We start from the raw sequence: 26,639 nt of genomic DNA on the forward strand, positions 1-26,639 counted from the left end.
TTTGTTAAACTTGTCTAACTTCAATGATAATAACAAGTTTCACTGAAGCTGAAAATTCAACATCCTGTAACACAGGTTGCAAACTAATAAAGCTTGTGAGATTCCAATAACAACACTCCACAGTTTCACCAGAATGTGCAACTAGTTCATTATAAAGAGATTCTGATGATAGCATTGATTATTTTGTTATGGTGAATATTCCTGAACATAAGACTTACCAACCTATTTTACCTAGAAAAGTAAAAACTGCAAAACAGGTTTCTTAATACTGCTAGAATTTATTCAGCACTTCACTATTTTTTCAGAAACACAAAGCAGCTGAAACAATTTTCAAACATAGCTGCTGTGGTGATTTTTGAAATGGGAAAGAACAGTATTTCTAATTGGTACATGGGTTACTCTTTCAATTAAACATTTGAATCAAGCGTGTTGATTTTGATACATTTCTCTAAAATAAATACTTAAGAATAAAAGCAAGGCTTTTCCTCCATCTAAGCCAAAATGAATTAAATAGAAGAAGTTCTGAAAAAACTGATTGCAAATATTCCTGAACATAAGACTTATCAACCTGTTTTATCTAGAAAAGTAGAAACAAGAAAGCATGGTGCTGAAATTCTGACCCTGTTCACCTGAGAGCATCAGAATCTGACTCCATTTAAAATGTACTGAATAACTTATACAATGCCACTAATTCCTGATCTCTGTCATTTCTCAATGAAAGGTTAACATATTCATAGAATAACAACACAGATACCTGACAAAACTAGAATTAGATCTTGAGTAACAATTCAAAGCACCAGTAACTAAGTTTAATAGCAACATACCAAAACTTTCCACCTAGATAGCTTTGAAGAACACCCCCCTCCCCAATACTCTAACAATTTCAGATGGGCTAAAAGTCACAAGACACACATCGCACACATGCTGTATTGTGCAGATGCTGTCCGAGCAGATTTGTAGGAAAAGCTTGGAGATAACAAGAGATCCACAAACTCTAAGGGGCAAGACTGCAGGGCAACTGACACACATAGATCTTGGCAGCTCCTGATAGTTTTTCCCGTCTCTCCCCAGTGTGACAGCTCTATGTAAAACGTGTCACGAGAGAAGTCAGAAGTGTGCCACTCTGGTACAAGAAAATCAGAGGATTAGTCTTAAATTCCCCCTCTCCTCAAACTGCTAGTACTTAGTACTGTGTTTTGCCTTTACTTAGCAGAAGTATAAGAAAGTTCTTCTATATCTAAGTCACTTAAAATATTCTAATGTAGCGAGTATTCACACAACTTCTGAAAAACAAAGTACCTATAACTTTAGGGTAAAGTTGTTCTAAAGCCATCAGTAGCACATTATCAGGCATCCATCTGGCTTCACAATATCCTCCTTATGAGCACAAAGAAGATGGGACTGATATAGCTGCCACTTTAGGACAGGTATCCACATTACAGATTTATATTGCTAAGTAATAAATTAAGACAACTGCAAGAGAAAAATCACTTAAATAAGAAGTCACTGCTCTGTGTTCAGGCTTTATATTAATTTCAAATTGTAAAATAACTGCTCCTCATCCAGCGAGAGGACAAGGAGAGTTGTCCATAAACTAGAATACAAGACGTTTCGCCTCAACATGAGGAAGAACTTCTTTACATTAAGGGTGGCAGAGCACTGGAACAAGCTGTCCAGGATGGGTCATGGAGTCTCCCTCTCTGAAGACATTTAAACCTCACCTGGACGTGTTCCTGTGTAACCTGCTCCAGGTGGCCCTGCCTTGAAAGCAGAGGTTGGATCTCCAGAGGTCCCTTCCAACCCTAATGACTCTGTGATTTTGTGATTAAAAAAACCCAAACAAAACACCAAAACTTACTTGCTGTGACAGTGCAATAGCAAATCAATGATAAATGTCTGCCATGCTTTTTCTTTACTGAGTGCATCCAGTGCTGTTGGAATCAAAGCAAAACACAGGGTCATCACCTCCAGTGCTTCACAGCAAACCTGTTCATCTTCTATGTCTGGTTCATTTCCTGCATTTGTCTGTGAATATAAAAAAGAGAACACAAAGTGGGTATAAAAAAAATATCCAAAGAAACCCAACTGGCTCCAAGGTACATACTCTTAATACAAACACAAACCACAAATCTGTATACTAAGTGATTATCAGTGCCAAGTATTCTATGCACTCCACTCTGATGTGATTCAGAGCACTCTGTGGGATGACCTGAACTTCCAGTACTGTGCTTCTCAAAGGCGGATTCCAAGCATGAACTTCAGGAGCCAGAAATAGGAAGCTCGTAGGCAAAAGTTACAACAGTTAATAATGTTAGGGTTTGGTGGTTTTAGTTTTTGGTTTTTTTTTTGGTTTGTACTTGGACTAATTCTTAAATAAGATGTTTTTCTTTACTACTCAGAACCTGAAGCTTTGGAAACAGTCACTACTTAAACACAGGAAGGCAACAGTGCTGTAAAATTCTTCAAGAAGTTCAGTTTTACAAAGCTTTGACACTCACAACTTATTTAACAGAAGTTTCTTAACTTCTTAACTACTGCTAGAATTTATTCAGCACTTTACTATTTTTCAGAAACACAAAGCATCTGAAACAATTTTCAAACAGATTCTATGGTTATTTTTGAAATAGGAAAGAATAGTACTTTTAATTGGCACGTAGGTTACTCTTTCAATTAAAAATCTGAATCTAGCAAGTTGATTTTGGTATATTTCTCCAAAATAAATGCTTGAGAATAAAAAGCAAGCCCTCTCCTCCATCTAAGCCAAAATTAATTAGCTTGAAGAAGTTCTGAAGAAACTGAATGTGAGTAGGTTTCAATCTTAACTCACCAGTAATCATGGCTGCAGGTTAGCAACATTAACTACAGTCATGTTTTATACATGGAAAGGTATCAAGAATAAGTAGGCAGAAAGAGTCGGTTACAGGGTAGAAGAGATAACTAATTGTAAACAGCAGTAGAAGAGGATAAAGTATGTTTCAGTCTGGCAACAGACACTATTTTGTCTTTGTGCAACAGCTAAAAATCAGGGACAGTCACTACCACTGCAGCAGGAAGACATCATAATTCTGACATATCTCAAGACAGGAAAGTAAAAGCAAAATGTTTTCAACAAGTTCAGGACTGCACCTGCTTCTGCACTGAAGCTCTATTTAGAACATTATTTTTGCGTGTGTGCAGAGATCTAGTAGAAAGGAAAAGTGCATTTTCTACTCAATGAAGTACTTCCTTACACACAGGCACCAAGAGCTCATGAGTTTGTACAAGCAGCATAGTTGTGATATTTCAGGTGGGTATGAGCCTTCTCTTGAGATAAGAAAATGGCAGTTTGACACCACTGAAAGTCACACACAGCCTTTTTCAACCAGAGAGGACTCCCATAGCAGAATTTTTGAGGGAGGAGGAAAAAGAGACTCCATAAAAGTTATGCTCTCAAAATAATTTATCTTCACTTTAAAGTCTAATTGAATTCACCAGTTAAGTTCAGAAGCTTCTTAAAGCGCTCACAACACTGTTGCATAAGTCATACTTAACGAGACTACTCTGAAGTGCTCATAACAAAAAAGAGTTTACCATAGTTGCCTTTGACGTTTTTAGGAATCCTGACATGACAATCCTGACTTCACAAAGATCAGTCTGCTTTTGTTCTTAGACTAATATTTAATGATAAATCTCTACACCATAGACTCAGCAAAATACTCCTATGACCTATGAGCAAAAAGTCTCAAGATTTAAAGGTGAACTCAGGAAACTGAAAGCATTTTTCTTGAAACACTTTTTACTCTAAGCCAGTGTTTGTCAGTCACTGGTTTAGTCAGTCTTTATAAAATACCACAGGAGATATTTTCTCTCATCTACAAGCAAACACAGTTCTCTTATACTGAAAGTGTGTATTTTCTTGCTTCATATTCCTTTTTTCTACAATAGATACTTTCTATATTAACATAGCGTTCTTTATCCCCCCCTTATTATTTCTGCAATTTCTTTTTATATTTTTCACTAACATTTTTATTTCCTTTTGCCTAGCATAAATCAAATGCAGCTGCCATTTATTACAAATGTCAATTTAAGTGTCAATAATAATCATAATCATAAAAAATAATCATAACCATAAAAAAGCCCTTTGAAGGACAACTGATCATACGCAGCTTACATTTCAACTATTTTAAAACTTCAGTTGTTTGAAAATATTATTATAGAACTTAACTGTAAAATCTTCACCCAGAAAAATACCTGAAGAGGACATTTAGGTGTATTTTCCTTTAGGTGTGCTTTCTCTAAAAGAATACTGCTGAAAACACTGGGGCTGTTCAGCCTGGAGAAGAGGAGGCTGCGTGGAGACCTGAGAGCAGCCTTCCAGTATCAGAAGGGGGCCTACAGGGATGCTGGGGGAGGGACTCTTCGCTAGGGACTGTAGTGATAGGACAAGGGATAATGGGTTAAAACTGAAACAGGGGAAGTTCAGGTTAGATATAAGGAAGTTCTTTACTGCGAGAGTGGTGAGGTACTGGAATGGGTTGCTCAGGGAAGCTGTGAATGCTCCATCCCTGGCGGTGTTCATGGCCATGCTGGACAGAACCTTGGGTGACATGGTTTAGTGTGAGGTGTCCCTGCCCACGGCAGGGGGTTGGAACTAGATGATCTTAAGGTCCTTTTCAACCCTAACTGTTCTATGATTCTATGAATGCACAGACGTAGGAGCCCATCTTCACATGCCTGGACTGTCATGCTAACTAAACCACATTTTATATGCAAGTTAATCACCTCAATTAAAAAACAAAACACAACCACCCCACTCCAACTTATTTCATGAAGTTGTCATTCCCACAGCAATCAAAGCAGATACCATTATACCCCTACATAAGCTAAAAGGTGTTGCAATCTGCTGAAGTAAATATTCTTCCTCTAACTGATCATTTAAGCACAGGACTATATATTCCTTTCCCTTTAACTCTGAAGCATTACTTGATTTTACAAGACAAACAAGAAGATACTTAAACAAAAATTATTTCTTAAATCACTTTCAGAATACAGATTACTATTTCCTACAACTATTAGCAACGTTCATTAAACATGAGGTGTGTCATACCAATAAACAACCCCCAACTCCAAATGATTTGCATAAACCACATGTGAAACCATGAATATGTTTTACACATCTACATAATTACAGAAAAAACCCCATACAGGATTAGCACTGAAGTTTCATTTTACCAATGTTTCAGTGCTAATTTCAAATCAATTACTTTGTTTCTCATTCTAGACTGCACATATGCTTTACATCAGCTTCTGAGGAATACACCTTTAAGTTTGAAGACAAGAAAACATTTGCATCGCAAGAAATGCTTATTCCTTATTTAGATACAGAATCTGGGCTGAAAATGTTAGCAGCTTACAGAAGTGGTGCATTTTTGAACTGACATCAGATTCAAGTTACAATTAAACAGTTACTGAGAAAAGTAATTTCAGAGAATTAAACTATGGTATGACAAGCAACATATACTAGACTACAAGTACCAATTACCAGGCTCCATCACCAAGACATCCACCTAAAAACTCATCACACTAAGTCTGATTGATACCGTCTCTTCTGTAAACAAAACACCAGTTACATAGAAAAGAAGTTGCTTGGGAGCTCTTACCTTTTCATAGATTTTACTAATTTCCTCATTTGAGCTGAAAACCAGCTGAACTGACCCACAACCTGATGCCCAAACAATTTTTTGTACTGCCCTAATAACACAGATGTCAGGGATGTATTTTGAAGCCTGAAAAAAAGAGAAATAAACCAAAGCAACATTAAAAGGCAGTTGCAAATAACACATTACAATGGATTCTAAACTTTCACAAATGTATTTTATAAAAAGTTTAAAATTATAAAATTTAACATAGAATTTTTCCTTAAATAGAAAAAAGATGACACATCTTGAAAAGCATTTGTATGTCACATTATATTTAATTTTTTAATAGAAGTAGCATGTAAATTAACACATGAACTTAAAATCTGCAGCAGTTTTCATAATTTCAGAAAATTACAGACACAGTGATACTGTCAAAGAAATTCAGATTTTGTTTGCTTTGACGTGCCTGGCGAAAGCAGAAATTTATTTATTAGAAGTCCTCTAAAAAGGACAAAGGTGCAATTAAAACCCTTTATTCATACCTTACTTCAAAGACGTTTCTTCTGCATAAGGAATTTAGTTAAATCAGAGTTCAACTGTCTGATTTTACAGATACAATTCACTAACCTCATCAGATATTTGTTGTGCAAGACGTATTGCTACATTTCTTAGCATGCATTCTGAAGTTGGATTAGGAATGTTTTGTAGGGCATTTTGTAGCACCACTGCCTGGTCATGCGTGGCCTGATTTATCTGGAAGAAAGTATTTCTTATTTATACATAGAAAAAAGAAAACAAGAAGATACAAAAAGCTAATGTTACTTGGAAAGGTTTGGTAGAATTAAGAAAGATCTTGGAAGGACAGAAAACGCAAACACCAAGAAAAATAAGCCTGCTCATTTTCAAATAGATACCATCACATCTGAAGACACTGCATGCTATCCTGGACAATCACAGAACACAAGCAGTTAAGAGGCACTTGCTCAAAACTATGTAGGTTTGGGGGTTTCTCTATTGATCAGATTATTTCAAGTTAACATTAATATGATGTTTAGATGCCTTCTTCCTTCCCTGACGATGTAAGAAAGAAAGAGTTTGCTAAAACAATGAGTCTCCCTCTGGATTCGCTACTAGTGTCCAGGAAGAACATGGCTGTAATTTCCATTATAGTTAAGTGCATTTTAAACATCTGAGTTAAAGCCCTGTTGAAGAATTCTGTTCTGAATTATCCCTCCCGTTCTTTATCACACTTTCACAACAGGAACAACAGCAAGACAACTTTATTTTTTTTTTTGTACTGGTTTGAGTATGGAGTTTGTTCTCATGAAGTTCCAGTTTTAACAGGTCAAATCCAATATCGTCATTTCCTTCCTACAGACAAACTTACTTGAAAGGACTATGCGCCATGGTCTTGCACAAAAGAGTTTTCTTCATTTTCTATTACCATTTCAACCAAAACCCCTGTCTCAAATGCTGCTCAAAAGGTACTCCATGAAGTTGTTCTGTAAAACCTTATGCTGGTCATATCCCTTTGCTTTGACAGGTTCACTAAAGACACCTGATTCAGGAAGCAGAATTACACAACTCCCACTGACGACTGACACAGCTTACAGAGTTAATTTAGGTATTGGAAGCATGCTGCAAATAATCAAGCAATATATATGGGGGCAAATCAGGATCTGTGAACCAGAATACTATGCTTAACGTTACTGCTTGAACTTCCTATGAAAGCAAAAAAGAAAATAAAAATCTAAAAGGTCCTAGTGACAGGGGCAGACTGATAAGAGGAAGACTGCAGACATGTAATAATGACTATCTTGTTATCTTAAGTACAGATGGAAAGCCAAGACAAAGTTATGCTGTGGTACTTATGTTTTAGACAAGAAGGATGCAAAGTGTTTACAAATCTCACCTCCAACCCAGTGTATAAGCTCACTGGTGCTGCAGCAAAAAAAAGTATCAAGACCAAAGACCTTCTAACAGGATGACGATGACAGCAAGAATAACAGTTTTTTTTCCAACAAAGCAGTTAATAAATCGGGTGTTTGAAACATTAAATACTGAATGTCAGTAGTCATGGACAAATGCTGCTTCCTCCTAAGTGGGCAGCATTAATCTGCTTCAAACAGTACTTCAAGAATCAACTGTTATTTGTGTTCCAAACCACCTTTTGAATAATCATAGAGAAAATAGGGCAGTGACATTTACTCATTTTAAATAGATGAAGGACAGGGTAGCAAACATGTTTGCTTGAAGATGGTTTTTATTATATTCTAACATGAAACATAAAGAAGGATATTCACCTTTTTGCAATCAGGACTTTTGACTTCCTTGAAAAAGAATGAATTAGGTATTTTCTAATAGATGCTGCTAACCAGAACAGATACTTATTTTTCTGACTTAAGAGGAATGTCCTTCTCTGATTCAGAGATGGATCCTAGTACAGATACTGGAAAAAAGTGCTCTGAAGTGGGGCCCTGTATGTATTCTTGAGTGTAAGTTGATAGCTCAAGTAACTATCTGGGACAAAATATCACCAAAAAAGGAAAAAAAAAACAACCCAAAATAAGCAGCTGGAATACCTGTAAGTAAATGTCCAAGATGGAAAGCAGCATTTTTTTCTTTTTGGGTCTACACTGTACACCTTCTTCAAGAGGGCAGAAATAAAACCTTGACCCACAACGTATTTGTCCAAATGCAGACAAGCTAGCCAGCCATATTAAACATCAAAAAACCTATCATTACGGACATGTGAGATCACAGTTCAGAACTTCCGTTTCCAACTCTGAGAAATCTTAGGGTAGAACATCTTTCAACTATCAACACTCAACTTTGCAGTGTACCTAGCTGTTCTCCACAAGAACTTTCTATGAGCAATGGACAGAATTAAGAATTTAGCAAGCCAAGAACTTATTTTTGTGTACAAAAAGGGCTAGCATGACTCAGTGTCAGTTCTGCTGTTTTATGCTCTAAATAGAAGATAGAGGAAATTCAGAGGCACATCCAATGTAGACTCCACAGCTCAAAAAAACCCAAACACAGAATTCACATTTACGGGATAGATGTACTTGCACACTAAGTACATACATATGTACACACATAAAGCAAGTGGATCTCACGCCTAACTTTTCTACAGTCAGAAAGAAACAGAACTTGTTTAGTAAGTTGATTTCTTTTTTAGAATTACAAGACAACATTATCTGAAAGTACGATGAGTTCTTGATAAGCAACTCAAAGAGATTGTCAATAGAGAGTAGAGAAATGTTGCTGCAGACAATATAAAACCAAAGTACGCTGCTATTTGCAGCAAGGAACATTTATATTACCGGTGAAATTGTACTTGTGCCTTCCACAACTGGCTGACAAGCTTCCGCCACAGCTCGAACATGGCCATATCCAATTGCTGTTAGCAATAATTTGGCTATTTTTAGAGCGTTAAGGTAGGCACCCCTTCGAGTTTCCATATCGGCATTTGGCAGGAAGTTATTTCTAGTCAGCATGCTCAATACAAGAGGCAAGCCACCGCTTTTTAAGAAGTTGTATTGAAAGTCACTGGCATCTTCTCCCAGAGGTGCACTGGCAGGCATTAACAAGGCATAAACTACCTGTAGAACAAAATGCAGAGTTAACAGAAATGCACTAACTTGAATACAGATGACTGAACATGAGTCTATGCTGGAATATTACTTAGGCAACACTTTGACAGCATTTGTCATACACCAGTTTATTTCAGTAAATTGTTAGGTTATCTTCAATTGTTAATTTCAAACCAGAATTTGATCTTAGGCTTCCATACTGTTACAGAAAGGATTCCTAAAGACAGAGTTGAAAATTTTTACAGAACAGCAAGGCATCACAAACCTCTGTTAGATACAGCACTTGTGAGGCAGAAGGACCAAAGAACAGAGAATCAAGAGACGGACTAAGGCTGCTTTCCCCAAGCTTTGCATGATCTAAACAAATAGCTCTTAGTTTCTCAACGGTAGTGTTATCTGCAATAAAAACACAACTTATAAATATTTTTTAACAAACCTAGAACAAGACAGTAATAATAATATTTACAATTAATTATTTACAATTTATTAAAATCTGAAAAAATTTAAGTGTAAATTTGCACAAAGTGTAACTGATAGAGGATCAGACTATGTGTTCTGCAATTTTTTTCTTCCAGTACAAATGTGATCCTATTTAAACAGTGCTACAGAAATATTTTCAAGATACAATGCTTCTCCCCATTTTCACTGCACCAAACCCTACCAAAACCAAACTTTATATACAAGAAATAACTATTTGGGAAATACATTTATAATCCCAATTAGGGTAACAGTCATGAACTACATTATCAAAAAATTACCAAGAAGTGGAACATAGTACTTTATCCTCATTTTTATACAACAGGTGAGAAATTATTGCACAGGATTTTACACGATAAAACAGGATAAAATTAGGTTTTACCTGGCGGCATGAGCTTCATAAGTACACGTGCTCCATCTCTAAGAGGTGGCATATTTAGGCTACTGCCCAGGTCTGCAACTTGCCAAAGAAAAGAGATGTATCGAGGATGCAGGGACATGATCTTAAAATAAGCAAATAAAAACCCCCATAAAATAACTGAAGACAAAGTATAGGGAAAAAATGCTTTAAACTGTTCATTTCAGAATATGCGTACCACTCCAGGCAAACAGCTTTCAACTTCTGGATTTGGACCATCACTGTAGTGATTGCCATGGTTGCCCGGAGAACCAGTTGAAGAGTCAGAAGAACTATCTGGACTTGAGGGCATATTAGAATTTATCTGTGTAAGCTTCGCTGTAATTAGCTGAAAAACACAATCATAGCTTTAATACTATTGAAAAATGAAGATTCTGTCCTAAATAAGCAACTGATACAATGTTGACGGCGTAATATAAGGAGGAGGAATGGAACTATTTCACATAAGTAAGCAACCCCATGCATGGTATTTTTCAAACATTTACAAAAGGGAAGATGTAAACAATCAACCTGCTGCACTTACCGTTTTATCTTTGAGATTCAACTGCCCAATTAATTTTCTATCATCTGCAGGGTCCACCAGCTCACCACCAATGAACAGTTCTACTTTCGTGTGTGCGCTATTGGCTTTAATACGATTGAGAATACAACGCCGTACTTGGCCAATTGTGTCGTTTGTATGAGACCAAATATCCAAATCTTCCACTTGTCGGCCTTGGTTTGGAAAACGAACCACTAGTGTGATATGTTTACCACGGAAAGCTCTGAAAACACACAAATCAGATAAAGTCATTTTTGTCCTCCCAAAAGAAATTATTTTTCCTGCTGAATTTTCTGTTGTGGATATTTCAACATCAAATCTTTACCCACGGTGATATACTCCAGCATGAGATTTTGTGCAAGCCCCAGGAACTATATGACCATAACATATACAGAAACTCTGAAGAAGCCACACTCCACAAAACTGTATTAACAATATGGTCAACTTTATAAACAGATTAGGAACTTTAACAGAATTTTGGGAAGTCTCTTATGGAGTTTTAGACCTTTTCTCTGGCTTGCAATTTCCTTATGAAAACATACAAATAAAGCTCAATCAGACTGCCAACTATGTTTTGCTCTTTTAGCAAAACAACTCAGTTTTAAATACACCAAGATCAGAAAAAGCCATCAGGACACCAATTCTTAAGGCCTTCTGTCAAAAGCTGTTTGAAGTTTAATATTATATTTAAAAAAAAAAAAAAAAAAAAATCAGAGTCCTTTTAAAAAATTTAAAGAGGTCAAAAAAAGAAGAAACGCTTTCACACTTAGCAGTGATCACGCTTTGCACAATGGCAGGGTATTGATGAGGAAAGAGAAGCCTAACAAACTACTCCCACGCAAAAGAAGGAGGAAAAAATTCCTCATAAAAGCTCCTTGCTAACAAGACCTGTGAAAAAGGTAGACTAATCAGATAAAAAGCCCATATAAAAGAGATGCTTCTGTAATCAACAAGAGAAGTTCATTAGGACTAATCAATTATATAAACAATAAAAATGCTGTAGGAGTGCTAAATAAGTGAGACGTCATGAAGAAACAGCCATCTCTTCAATTTTCTTGACAAAAAAGGGCATTTAAAGTAAGGGGACAACAGATCCTCATCATGTCTAAGAATATGTCAGCTGCATCATAAACCCATAGCAATCTCAGTGTATTTGTCATGTATTTTTGAGACTTGCTTCCCACAGAAAGCAGCTACCAACACTAGAATATTTAAACAGTTTTCTGTTCTGCTTTTCTCTCTCAGGCAATACAGTATTTTGTTTGTGAAGACAACTACACAACACTGGATTTAAGTGTTTCCTTTTCCTTTGTGCCAAAGACAGTTTTGAAGAAGGAGCAGCTAGGATTTAAGCTGTTTTTGCTCAAGGATATATTTAAAAAGAGTGAAGGTATACAGAAAATAAATACACCTCAAAGTCCTATTCTCTTTTCTCTTTTTATGAGCAACTTACACAGAACATTTCACTTACAAATAATCCTAAATTTTATCTTACAAAGTAAGATTAGCATCTCTGTAAACAAATACGGAGGTTGAAGATAAACATTAACACCACCTTTTTTGTGGTTGACATGACAGGAGTATGAATAATAAAGAAGCTTTGCCCATGGTAACTTAGAGAATGGTACTGCTTTTAAATAATTATCGGGGGGGGGGGGGTGTGGGGGGGGTGTGTGTGTGGGGTGTTTAACCAACCAAAAAAAAAAAAAAAAAAAAAAAAAAGCCCATCTAAAACTATGTAGCCACAAGGTACATTGGTGTTAGCTATAGAATAAAACACCAGAAACAACTATATTGTCAGGTCTGCTGTCCCTCTCACATATGCCTGTATTTGCCTGATTATTCAAATTTATTATTTTTTTAAACTACAGACCAGTTTCATGTGCTAGTGAAGAAAATGGAATCCTGAAACTCTATACATTTATTCCCTGGACAGATGCCCTTTAGAACACAGAAATCACAAAGAGATCAGTAATATTTTGGTTAACAGAAATCAAGATCACAGTAGTACGTTTTCACACCTACCTTGACATAGGTAGAATAGTTCTCTCTTCATGGTAATCACTGTCACATTCATTTATATACTCTCTTAAAACAGTCAACACTCTCACCATTCGTATGGCTTCTTGTCTTGCACAATTGATACTGTCTTTATCTCCATCCAACACACATAATGTATCATAGGAGGCTTTTAGACGATCAAAACAGGACTGAATGAAGTCTTCATGAATCACTACCTAATTACATTGAAAAATGGTCCAATTACAAAAAATATTAAAAAACACCTTTTCAGCTGGATAAACCAATGGCAGATGTAAAGAAAAAAAGCAGCAACCAAATAAAACCAGGTAAATGACTCTATAAAGCTGTTTTTATTCCACTTTAGAATAAACTCCTGTTGATAAAATAGCTTTAACCTCGTGCGCGCTTCAAAAATCTTGCATGTCATCAGTAGCTGTAACTGTTACAGAGAAAACTTGCATTTACAGAGAAAAAGTGAAAATCTGAACAGAAAACACTAGAATTTATTCTCTCTTACTTCCTCAGATGATGTTAAAGAACCTGTAGCTGACAATCTAGAGTACAGGTTAATTTAAGGAGCAAACACAGAACACTTACAGACCACTACGTCCCCGCCTCCAAATCACATAACCCAGTTCCAGATACACCCTATGCATTCTTCTCCTGAATTAACTCAGAAGTGAATTTTGAGCTAGATTCAGTATAGTGGTAGCTGCAGCTAATCTTTTCGTTCTATCTGATATCTAACGCCTCCTTGCTCCTGACCTAGACTGACAGATAACTTGTACTTCTGCTGTAAAAAGTTTGCAGTGTCTCCAGGGAGTAGTCTGCAACAAAACATCATGGCTACAGCAGTAAACCATAGTCCAGTATGCAGCTTTCTTACAGGCAACTCAGGAGCAGAGGAATTACCATCACACTGAAACAAAGTACTTGTGTGCATGTTACGTAAATCCAACACCTCCTGTATGTCAGATCTATCAATGTGCAGATGGACAGATCTATACATGCTTAGTAAGCCCAGACCTATAACAAGAAGAAAGCACAAAGCCCATCTGCCACTACACTTAAGTTACAGCTTGAATGGCTGTAAATGCACCACCTAGAACAGCTGTGCTGTACCTAGCAGACTGACAGCTCTGAAGCCTGTAAGAGTGTTGAGGACAGTATGAAAACTGGAGTTTTGAAAAATACATATGAAAGGTTACCAACTGAAGACTGTTTGAAGGACAATATCCCTCCTAAAATTAGTGAAATCCCAACAGTTCACCTCCTCTGACCTTTCAGAAACTCGGCATCTCTTTTCCCTGTCCACTGAAACATATCTCCCAGAAAATACTAATGCAGGGAGGTAATGCCTGGTTTGCTAGAGCTCAGCTTGACCATTATATGGAAACTCTGTGACCCTTTGTAAAGGACATAACATATAGACTACGTGAGCTTATGACAACACTCAACAGACCCACTCGCTGAACATACTGCAAATTCAACAGAAGTCTTACTTAAGTGTACTTACGCATATGATACCAACTTTTTCTGAGTAGAAAGAGCACATATGACAGATCAGTTACATGTAAAAAGTTTATCAGAATTCAGTCTGAAAGTATCAGAAAAAACTCTCAGTTCTGCATCTGACCAGAACCTGATGGCTGGACTCAGGCACATACCCTCCAAAACATGAAAACTCTTCTCTGTTTTCAAAGCTTTCAAATATGCAAATATCACCAAACTGTATTTTATCACTATTTTTCTAACTCATTATATCCCAGTTTTCTTGTTGCTTGCCCCCCCTTTTTTTGTTGTTTTTTTTTTTTTTTTTACCTGATTAACTTGTAACCTTGGGCCAAGATTAGTATAGATCTCTTTAAGAAGATCTATTGCTCTGTTTGCGATGTCATCATTTCCCTGAATCACAACCTAGCACAATTAAAAAAAAACAACAAACAAAAAACATGTTAGAACATCTTAAAACTTTCTGGTGTAAAATTTAAAACCAAAACAACTATGTAAGTATCCTGACACAACAGTATCTCTACTTATTTTATGAGACAAAAGTGACTAAAATGCCGGGTTGCAAAATACAATCAACACAACTTACACAGAAGTTAACTATGTAAGAGTCAAAATTAAGACTTAACTAGTTCAAAGGAGTTCAGAGGTAGCAAAAAAAGTTGATGCATTATAATATTTACATTACGTTTCCATTTTCACTGGTTTTTGAGAGTAAGACAACTATTTTTTCAGATGCTTAAACATTCTACATATCACCAAAGACTTAAACCCAGAATTTTTAAGTATTTAAACAGCTGTGAGTGGGGGGCATTGGAACAGGCAAATGAGTTCTGTTTCTAACCTGATAATCTAAATTTTATTTACTAGCCGTAAGGTCTGAAAGCAGCCCTTACAGACAAGCCCTGCAGGATAGTGAGCAGAAGCTTCGCAAGTTCTGTCATGCTGACAGTGGCAGGGCAGATCTAAGTTGATTCCCACAACTAAAACATGCTAGCATTATGTGTGCACTTTGTAAACAAACACTATGTGAAAACTTACTTGTATGAAAGTTGTGATCTCCTTTGGTTTTACCTGTTATCACCAGGATTAAAATACCTAACCCTTCAACAAGCCACAACCAAAATTACTGAAGACCGCTGCTTTATATACAGCACATTTTACAAAACACAGCCATGATAATCATGCCACAGTGTGCTACTGTGGGTTCCAATGCAGCTCCTGAAAACTAGAAATACTCTGAAAAAATTAAGCATCAAATTAGATATTGATGTTTTTCACCAATATATTTGGCAAGCTACAGAATGCTACAATCTTCCTATTGAAAACCTATGACCATGTTTAGGTGAAAAGTTGTGGATACAAGAGAAAGAATCAGACCAGTCATCACTTGGTCTAATCTAGAATCATTCCAGTTTACCATACTAGAATGAATGACATGAATTAGCTTATGAAGTGCACACAAAAAGTTTATTTCTAATATGCATGAGAAGGAGAAAGGAAAACCTGCAGATAATTCAAATGGAACAATCCTTTCTTCTTGAAAAGCATAGGTAAAATTTTCAATCTCATGCGCACACACAAATATACTTGATGTTTCAAATAACTTTCCATTAAACATCAGTCTGCAAATGTACCAGCTTGTATACTTGCTGGAAAGACACTGGAGTCAATATCCATGCATTTAGTTTGACAAAGTAGCTTTTTTTAATTTCAGTCACAATAACAATTTATTAATAAATTTATCAATATACTTATTAATTTATATTTAAGTATTATTTAAATTTTAATTTATTATAAACTTACTGATTAAATTACACATTCCCCAAAACATAAAGAGAGACTGAGAAAGACTTAGGAGTTATCCTTTCATGTTTCCTCCAGTTAACTCACCCTCCAAAGGTAGTCTAATCCTATTAATTCCAGATCATCCATCATATAGGCTCGCCTTTTTGCTACTAGCTTTCCTTCTCGACAGTTCACAGCTTTGAAGAAACGTTCAAAACATTTCATTCCATTTTCTGTTAATAGGGAAGGATCCAGCTGAAGCACATTATTTTCAAAGAAGTCCTTATTAATGTCAGGGTCTAAGTCTGGTTCATCCCCCATAAGTTTGGAATACCATTTAAAACAGGCTTCGCGATCACAAAGATAAACTGCATTTTCAGCTAAACACTTCCATATTTGCTTCGCCTGCGGGGCACAGAGCCACAGCTGACCATCCTTCAATAAAAATCTTGAGCAAAACAAAGAGACAATTAATAGCACCGTCTAACAGACATCTAAAGTTACAATTCAGTAAAAAGTACAGGCAAAAAGGTGAATATGCACATTATACACATATATATCATAAGTATGACCAAGCAATAAAAAGCTGAGAGTGACACAGCTTAAAGAAAACACCAATATAGTGCAGCTCTGTGATGAGCATAGGTCCTTTGTTTTCTTGCTTTACTCAAAGAACAGCTGGTCAAAAGTCATTACAGTAATTTTTTTACTCCAACCTCTTTTTAACACTCAGTTTCTGACAGCCTAACATCAGTGTCTGACAAGAGTATATATCAGTTTACGATCATGGATCTAAATCTGACGTGGCAGAACACATGGACATATCCCCACGGAAGTATTTTTAATTTTCAGCTAAGTTACACCAATATGTATGTAACTGTATCCACATGCTAACTGTATTCAAGTCAGTAGGGTTCTGCACACTAACAGACAAAGCCTATACAAATCTTAATGTATAATCACTAGCATGGATTGCAGAGATCCTAGTAAATTTTATTTTACTATTCCAATACTAGCATAGAAGACCTTGGGGGAGGGGGTGGGGATGACAACAACCACAAATCAAAACAAAAACATTTGGTGCATTTTTGCATCTGCGTTTTGGAAGAAGTTAACAAAGGAACTTCAAGCTAGGTAACGATACAGAGTTTAGGGTTTTGCTTCTCTTTAAAGTTAACAGAAGTTAAACAAATGATACATTAAAACTAACCGTAAGAAGTTAAGTCGCTCCTGTACTTCCTGTACATGACTGTATCTGCTTCCTGGTCTTACAGTTTGAGGATCATATTCGCCATGCTCTGCAAATAAAAAAGTTTTATTAGACAATACGTTCAGAAAAAGACATGCTAATCCTAACAGACATGTCTGAAGACTTGTTAGTCTTAGTATAATTAAAACCACTCAAAACCCACTAACCTGCTACCAGTTGATATCTAATCCTAGATTAAAGGCAATCCTAAATACAGGCAAAGACAAGGAAGGTCTATAATCAAATCAACAAACAATTATGTGCAGATACATGTGCTTATCATTAAATATAATTGAAGTATTAAACAACAATTAAGAATCTGCATTCTACTTATTCAGATCAATTTTCCGTGATTTCAAGTAGTCAATTTGAAGTCAGAAGTCAGTTAAAACAAAAGTATACCAAGCATATAATTCATATTATCCAATGCTTTTTTTTCTGAGGATGCTTTAAGTTTCATTACAGAGCATCTTTTCCAAATTTCAGTTTTCCCTGTCTAGGGTTTTTCCTCTCCAAATGAAATCATGACTCCAGTTCTTTAACACCTTTTAAGTAGCTTTGTATGCAATATCACTTAGAGGAAAAAAAGTATACGACAACTTTACTTACTGCAAGTTTCCAAGTACAAAAAAACAAATGGCTTTAATATTGACAAGATTTAAACAGAAGAAGCTCAGTAATTTGAAAGTAAGGCTAAAAGCAAAACTTTTACCTGCATGTTATCAATTCTCAGCATAGTATTTTATTTAATAAACAGCTGCTTGTTTCATATGAACTTTGTTTCGGTGTTTTGTTTGGTGTTCATTCTGCTTCCTGCTTTATTATTTTTTTTTAATTAGAGATTCAAGCTAGATCTGTACCTGCACTACCTTGATCTGTACTGGTAATATTTCACCATGACACATACATTATGACAGCTCTGTTAAACTAATTAATGCTGTATTTCTTATTTGCAAATATATTAACTGTATCATGACAACATCCAGACTCAGTGAAAATTATCATCAGAACTGAAAAATCAGTATCTCCCTTTGATATCAGGAACAAGGAAAACAAAACAATCAAATCTAACAGTTGATCTATCATCAATGTTTCAAAATTAGGAGAAAAATAACTGTCATAAATGCTGCTCTCTACACTAGTGCAAAAGCTGCACTAGCTTAAAAATCAAGTAAAAGGAGAAACAGAAGACTAGTAGTTAACTGATGTCTACAACACTGAAGAAATAATGTTCACCAGAATTCCTTCCAAAACTTAAATCATGAATCTCATGAAGTAAGCATAAATGGGCAATTATAAAAACAAGACGTGAAAGAAATTCTGAAGAAAGACTATAAAAGTAATAGATAGAAAATTATTTAAATATTAGAAGCAGAAAATCTGAGAAATGTGCTGAGGATCTAGCAGAAGAAACAATTACAGTACATATGCAATTACAGTGCTGCAGAGAAATTAAAACTGTTTACTTCAAATGTTGGGTGCTTTTTTTGTTTGAATTTGTTTTGGTGTGGGAAGGTGATGGTGGTGTTAATTTCTTTTCACTATGGGGACTATCTGGGCTTTTTTTTTTTCCTGAGTAGAGATTAATTCACAGACACAAGTGTCGATAGTGGCAACAACAGAAGAACTCAAGTATTAAACGTCAGTCAGTTGTTCAAAGGCAGTGTGTACACCAGAACTCTGAAAAATTCTGAACTACAAAAAAAAAAAAAAAAAACAGTTTCCTTAAATATTCTCCATCTCAGCTTTTTTCTACATTTGCCCGACTTATTTTCCACGCTGCGCATCCCACAGCAAGTTCAAGTGTGCTCTTAAAAATTCTTTCTACATACAGAAGCAGAAGAATGAAGAAATTATACATCAGAAAAGGAGGTTGAAAATTTAAGTGTAATTAGTGATAAACACATATGGCCCAATTTCTACAAATAATTATACTTCATTAACACTTTAGATTTTATTTCAGAAAAAGGTAAGATAAAGAACTGTCTAGCAATCTGTTAAGATTTCAAAAGGCCTTGATGAGTAGTTGAGAAGATGAACTATGACCTTCCTCCTTCAGGACTATACAATGCAGTAGCAGTTGCCTCATCTCCTGGAGGACTTTGCAGATTTGGAGGAAAGGGTAAGTTCAGTAGAAAGGAAAGTCACAGATCATGGAGAAAAATATGAATCATAGATTAGGCTTTTCTTTAACTGTAAAAGAGCAAACATATAAAAGGTAATATGACAGAAAAGAATATGCATTAGCAAGTAACAGGAGCATAGGAACACTGTTCTCTGTCACAGGACACAACTATGGAAGCTTTCAAGGAAAGTGAAAACATGGCAAAATCAAAATTAAAAAAGGCAACTGTGCCGTTAACTGCAAATAAGAATACTGCCAAGTGGATTCTTGGGTCTGGTTTTTTTTTGTCTGGGGCATTTGTTTGACCTGCGCTGTTTGGACCTTTGCCTTGAATTTTCTTCTTCTGTTTCATTCACCTTCTCCAACTAAGCTTAATTCTATGCATGTCCAGGTCTTTCTTTGGCCTCACAATCACTATCTTCCTTCTTCTCCTTTCATTACGCCCTTCCCCACTTCTGAAATCTTTTCTCCAGGAAGGCATGGAAGGCAATATTCACAGTGCTCTGTGTTAGACTCCATTTAATATATAAAACTGAAACAGAAGTTGCACAGAAACTGTATTCCAGTCTAACTACCTAATCTGAAACATAAGGAGGTATTTTCTGACTGCCCTTAATCATGTACTAAGCTATCTAATTAAAAAAATCCACAGTATTGTTCATCTGGTTTTGTACTTTGATGCAAACAAGCAGAAATTCTGTAGCACTCTGTCTCAAGAAAGCACAACATAACTGCTTTGTAATTAGATCCCATTAAACTCTACACACTTGTAATTCCTACTGTGCTGAAGATGTTTGTATTACTGCTTTACTGAGTCATTATAGCTGGGGAGGGGCAGGGAATGGGATGTGTCTCTTTTGGCACAAAAGAATCACGCAAGACACCAGCCTAATTCTTCTGCTAAAGTCATCAATAATTTGATAGGTACACAATATTATAAAAAATGACCTTTTGGCTTCAAAATTACTGAAATTACTGAATAATAGTTTATATATTAATAGTACATACAGACTACTTTTGGAAGAAGATAATACCGCATTAGAATATAGTTGCTGATTATGTTTCCTTCCTAACCCTAAGGCCAAACCCTGGATTTTGTATCTAGCCAAAGTCCAAAAGAAAGAAGAATCACGGATTCTAGCCTATCCATTTACTTAAGATGCAAACTTTGTTACACATGAAAGAGCATTTGTGCATCACTTTTGCAAAGGTCGAGAGCACTCCAACAGCTTACAGAACTTATAAGAAATCATACTTGTTTTATTCTACTTTTCTGGACAAGATTAAGCCTAAGACTGTATGGCTTCAGAACAGACTAAAGCATTTAGTATTATTTTAACATTAATTAGTGCAATGCTGTGATTAATTAAGGAACTTGAGGTAACCCCCCATATGTATTCCTGAATAGAGAAATATAGCTGCAGCATACAGATTTAGCTTAAATGTCATTCTCATTGACCTATACCTGGCTGAAGGTATAGGTCTTCATACATCTTCATACAGCACTACTATCCAAACAAGTCTTCAAGGATGCATTTTGGATGCCTGTTATCAAATACTCCAAAATTAAATGAACTCCAAAATTAAAGGTGTCTAGGCAACTTACGCAAGCATTGCAAGACATGCACGTGTGCTTTACAATGTGCAAACATCTTGTCCTCTGAACAATCTACACTGAATTCCTGCATAACATACTGTGTCATTTTTGAGATGTAACTGGGAAGCTGTCAGGATGTTAAAATGCCAGAGCAGGATCGTGTTTTGTGTGTGTGTGTGTGTGTGTGTGTGTGTGTGTGTGTGCACGTATATGTGCGTGTATGTGAATCTCCTCATCTCAATTCTGTTGGCTTAATTCAGTATATAAAGCACTGCGGTCCAGTGTAAGAAGTTTCCTGGATGACCATTCTCCTTCACTTCCCTACTCTTATCTCAGTAGCTAATCCAGAGTAAGAGTATAAACTCATCAGCGAAGGGTTGAGTTTAGCCTGAAATACATAAATACTAACATGATGTGCTGCAAAAGTGTTGCTGATAATAAATGCAGTGACAAAGCAGCTGAACAGAAATGGCAGTTGCATGGCAAAAGGAAACAGTATCCCCGTGATTTAAAGTTCTCCTCCCTGACAAATTCCAAACACTGGCTTCAAAGTGAGGTGATTAAAAAACTTCCTGAATGAGGCTACAAAGTTCAAAACTGGAAGTGTGACAAAATCCAAGATGATTATTAGGACTTTCCACAAAAATAGTGACCCTAGCCTCAGTAGGGCAAGATGATGTTTACCAATGCACAGATAAACAAGAGCTGCCACTTCCCCATACTCTGCTGCTAAACACAAACTTGACAAATAAAAGTTATTTCATTATCAGAATTTGCTTTTAACTCAATTTTCAACTGGAGTTTTCATGCAATCTATTTATGAGGCAATTCTTATTTGAAAACTTACCTTTAGCATACTGCCTCATGCTTTCCATATAGGCAGAGAGATTTTCTGCAACCAATGTAACTAGGGCGTGATTGTGCTGAAGTTGATTGATTAAGTCATGTCGGTAAAACACATGGGGACTTCGCTGGGTTTGACTGAAATTAAAATACAAATATTATATGTGTAGAAGTCCTGCACCTAATAGTTCAGAAATCAGGTTATGAAACTCATCTTTGATACAAGTTCCAAATTTTCCTAGATCTCTAACAGAAAGCATATTAAGTCTCTTACAGTATTTATTTTTTTATTCTGACACATCAGCAGTTCTTACCAGTTATTAAAAGTAGTTAATTTATGAGGATTATACAGTTACAGTATGGATGGAAAATATCAAAGCAATCCAAGTAGCTCAGTATGCTGGAGGGAGAATTATCTGCAACAAGACAGGAATAGAAATACTGGCCCACAAACTTGATAATAAAGATAGAGAACATAAGCTGTAGTATATCTACACTATGCATAATCACAGTTTCTTCCACATCATCTGATTTTGTTTTCAAAATTTAATATGAAAACACTAAATAAAACTAGGTCAATTTTCAAATCAAAAGCCTGTGGCCTTAAAACTATAGTGAAAGAATCACATCATTTCTCTCAATACTTCAAAAAACTGCACAGCTCTGAAAGTTTGGTTTTTTCTTTTTAATAATATCTATATGAAAAAATGTTGTTACAAACATAAAAAAACCCAACACTGTTATGCAGAGCATACAACCTAAGAAAAACCACAAAAGTTCAAGAAAATAATTATTCCAAATAATCAATCAATCATAATTTTAGCCTATTGAGCATGATCTGACAAAAAAATGCTATTCTTAAACAATACTAGATATATTTAGATTACAGAAGTAAACTCCACAAGAAAAATACAGTGCTTCGGTCCAAAACCCACATGCCATGAACACTATCAAATTCTACTAATTATGTCTGCACAACAGTCTCAAAATGCTTCAACTTGTGTAGATCAGAGCACTGATCCCAGCTGCATAAACAATGCAAATTTGCACTGTTCTTCCACCATTAACAAAGGAAAAAGGGGGGGGGGGGGGTGTGTGCAGAGGAAAGAAGAGGGAAGAGCAGCATTATTCCTCATTGTTTGCCACTCAGATGATCCTGTAGCTTGTAGGGATCCTGTAGGGATTTCAGAACTGTTCTCCTTTCCTTCATCACTTAAAAAAGCAGACTGCACGCTTAGCTTGAATGGATTACAGGTAGGAATTCTCACCCTTCCTAGGAAACACGGTCTCCGTACTACAGGACCTAGAGCACTCTACAGTATCTCCACACATTTTGAGAACAGTAGCGAAGGCAAGAAATCCCAGTTCCTGCACCAACTGACAACGATCTTGCTGCAGCTGATAACCACATTGCACTGCAGATGTAACAGGAACTCATAAACCGATTCATTGGGCCAAAAAGCACTGTCAATTTGAGCTTAAAAGACAGACGCCATCAATGCCCTGCCAATAATTTTATAATCTGCAACCAACAGAAATCGGCCTGCTAAGCACTGAGATGTTCAAAAGATTAAATTTCATAACATGCGGAGCTTTCCAAAACAGCTTAAAGAGGCACTTAAAACATAAACTGTGTTTAAACAAAAAGACCCAGACATTTGTTGGGAAGAAAACAAAATGGATAGAAGCATGAAGGAAGAAAATATACAACACTTCAGAAAGAACATCCTTCAGTTTTGCTTTGAGAAACTTTCTAATTACACTTTATTCCATCTCTGCCAACAGTCCTTGCTCAGCATAAACCAGCAACAAAACCAGCAAAAGACTGGATGTGTCTCTTTTAAAGGCTACCTCTAGATAGAAAGATGCATTTACAGAGCATAACAATAAATAAGAGCACTGACTATTCAGGAAATACAAATGACAGAATAACTAAAGGAACCAACAGAAGCAAGACAGGATATGTTGCAAAATCAAGTCACTGGAGTGTGTGTTTATACATACATAATATTATACATTTTTATCAGTCTTACAAAGCATAGCAAAAAGTTTTATTGGCAGAAAACTAAAATCTTCTGTGGTAGACATTTTTTACTTCTTTCTCAACAATGCCCATAAACAGTAAATTTGGACATGGATTTATCTTGGTTAGCAACTACTTCTGAAAGTTGAATAACTGTAATTACTGGAGTTATCAGCTGTAAGCTGTTACACGGTATTTCTGAGCAAAATTTCAGACGTTATTTTGATCATTTGCTAGGACGAAATCAAAGGCAAGATGATTGTCTCTAAGCACAGAAAAAAGCCTGTCTGACAAGACTTTCTAGCATGCTTTCAAGAATTAAAGCTAACTCCATACTCAGCTAAAGAATTATTCCTTAAGCTGTATGATGATGTTGCCACTGGAACATATTGCTTTAGTAGTAACTGAGCAACATGAAAAATTGAAGTTAATAGCAAAACTCATCTTTTCTCCATGCTTCTACTAAATGGGTATCAAAAGCCACTGTATAAGAAAAAAAAGTGTTTTGAGATGGATGACAAAGTACTTTGGAAATACTAAAAAAGACACTTCATAGTTAGAATGCATGCTTATTTGCTAGGAAGAAAACTGGCAAAGTGACAAAGGCAAAATTCCAAACTAGTGCATTTACATGAATTTTAAAATAATTATGTCTGCACATACAATTTGCTCAGCACAGTACTGCACAGGTAACTCAAGTTTTGAAGTCAGGAGTTCTACTACATGAACAAATGTTATGAACATGAGCCGGCAATGTGTGCTCGCAGCCCAGAAAGCCAACCATATCCCGGGCTGCATCAAAAGGAGTGTGACCAACAGGTCGAAGAAGGTGATCCTGCCCCTCTACTCTGCCCTTGTGAGACCTCACCTGGAGTATTGTGTGCAGTTCTGGTGTCCTCAACATAAAAAGCACATGGAACTGCTGGAACAAGTCCAGAGGAGGGCCACAAGGATGATCAGGGGACTGAAGCACCTCCCGTATGAAGACAGGCTGAGGAAGTTGGGGCTGTTCAGCCTGGAGAAAAGGCTGCATGGAGACCTAATAGCAGCCTTCCAGTACCTGAAGGGGGCCTATAGGGATGCTGGGGAGGGACTCTTCGTCAGGGACTGTAGTGACAGGACAAGGGGTAACAGGTTAAAACTTAAACAGGGGAAGTTTAAATTAGATATAAGGAGGAAATTCTTTCCTGTTAGGGTGGTGAGACACTGGAATGGCTTGTGAGTCCTCCATCCCTGGCAGTGTTCAAGGCCAGGTTGAATGAAGCCTTGGGTGGGATGGTTTAGTGTGAGGTGTCCCTGCCCATGGCAGGGGGTTGGAACTAGATGATCTTGAGGTCCTTTCCAACCCTAACTATTCTACGATTCTATGAAAGCAGACATTAAAGATCCAAACAGCAAGTGAGCAAACCCAGCAAATTCTACTGTCTGGGCTAAAAAGTGACATGAAGCTAGCACCACTGCTGCTTTAAAGCACTAATGAAACCCCTGAACACTTACAGAAGGTCCTCTCAATGCTCAGTTCATTCTTCTTGGCAAGGTAATTTAGAAGACCAATCTTACACTGCTTGAGTAAATACAGGTCAAATTAAGTACTTGAAATTAGTATAAAGGAGGCTCTACCTCCATCAGCTGACACAAAGAAAATTAAGATGATTAATTATCTGTACCTTAAGGGTCAGTACGTTTCGTAACAAAGTTGACTATTCCTTACAAGTGTCCTCTCACCCAAAGAAGAACTATTTTTTACGCTACTGTAATTGTGGTTAAGTTAAACTTCCTGAAATTTGCTGCATTTCTTTGTGGTCAGGGAGTTAACTTTTGCCAAAGCATTTGTATAACCTCTTTGTCACTTTGCTCAACTGTATGAATAACCAGCAACAATCATATCCTCTTCCTCCTCAAAAGAATCTCTGCAGTGCCAATGGCAGAAGATAATTTATACTTATTTTTGCCAAGAATAAGCCACCTTAGTTGTTCTGAACTTTTAACTGAAAGTGGCAATCAACTGAATCACCCCAAAAGAGTTGTATATAGATTATAGGATTAATGCTGCACACAGAAAGCTCTGTGAAATGTTTTTGAGGCAGTTGTCAAAGAACATCTGGTTTGATCTACTTTCAATCCAAATTCTAGAGGGATGTTAGAGATTAAAATTTAAGTCAGATAAGTAAGCTGACAGGAACAGGTGCTAGATGGATGCATTACAATTTCCAAGCTGCATCAAGGTTGTAAGAAAACGTCACTTTTTACTTCAAAATGATGTTTTCACTTACTAGGTTTCCTTGTCAACTGGGAAACCTGACTACCTGACTAAAATAACTCCCTCACCAATATCTTGCTAACAAAGACTTCTCCACAGGAAGACATCTTTATAAGACCCTTGAGTAAAACCTTTAAATCACCATTTACTTTACTGCCATATGTGTTTTAAAATTCTGTATTAAAAAAAAAGGTATTACCACACACTGCAATGCAGACTTCCTTGAAATGTGAGCAATGGAAGAGATGATCTGACAAAAAGATATATTCAAGCCATCTTGTATTGTATATATACCATACTGGGAACCTGTATTTCCATAATCAGAAATAGTTAGGTTGCTCCCAAGATTAACTCACAGCAGAAAAATAATGAAGTGCCTTGAATGAGCTCTACTTCAATAACTACTTAAAGCAAAGCCTTTTGTTAAGGCATTGTAAGAAGCATTCAACTTAACAAGTACCACGAATAACCAGGTAGCTACAATCACCTAGAGCTTATGGCATGTAAAAGGTTACGGATTCCAAAACACACAAGAGAGAGTCATCTGCTAAAAAGCAAGTACTTTTGTGACCT

At 36.4% G+C, this 26,639-nt stretch overlaps 1 protein-coding gene across 1 annotated transcript in view; it reads right to left on the reverse strand.

Annotated features, from left to right (window-relative positions):
• USP9X (ubiquitin specific peptidase 9 X-linked) overlaps positions 1-26,639 on the reverse strand; it is a 100,213-nt gene that overhangs the window by 25,467 nt on the left and 48,107 nt on the right. The window contains exons 14-26 of the mRNA XM_065677123.1: positions 21,788-21,921; positions 17,180-17,267; positions 16,075-16,417; positions 14,494-14,589; positions 12,676-12,887; positions 10,633-10,873; positions 10,288-10,437; positions 10,074-10,194; positions 9,480-9,610; positions 8,945-9,223; positions 6,246-6,371; positions 5,640-5,765; positions 1,859-2,025 (exon numbers count right to left, since the gene is read on the reverse strand). Coding sequence (XP_065533195.1) covers positions 1,859-2,025; positions 5,640-5,765; positions 6,246-6,371; positions 8,945-9,223; positions 9,480-9,610; positions 10,074-10,194; positions 10,288-10,437; positions 10,633-10,873; positions 12,676-12,887; positions 14,494-14,589; positions 16,075-16,417; positions 17,180-17,267; positions 21,788-21,921 — 2,214 coding nt within the window. The remainder of the gene's footprint in view (positions 1-1,858; positions 2,026-5,639; positions 5,766-6,245; positions 6,372-8,944; positions 9,224-9,479; positions 9,611-10,073; positions 10,195-10,287; positions 10,438-10,632; positions 10,874-12,675; positions 12,888-14,493; positions 14,590-16,074; positions 16,418-17,179; positions 17,268-21,787; positions 21,922-26,639) is intronic.

This window comes from Lathamus discolor, chromosome 4 (genome assembly GCF_037157495.1).
Source record: "Lathamus discolor isolate bLatDis1 chromosome 4, bLatDis1.hap1, whole genome shotgun sequence".
NCBI classification, from domain to species: Eukaryota; Metazoa; Chordata; class Aves; order Psittaciformes; family Psittacidae; genus Lathamus; species Lathamus discolor.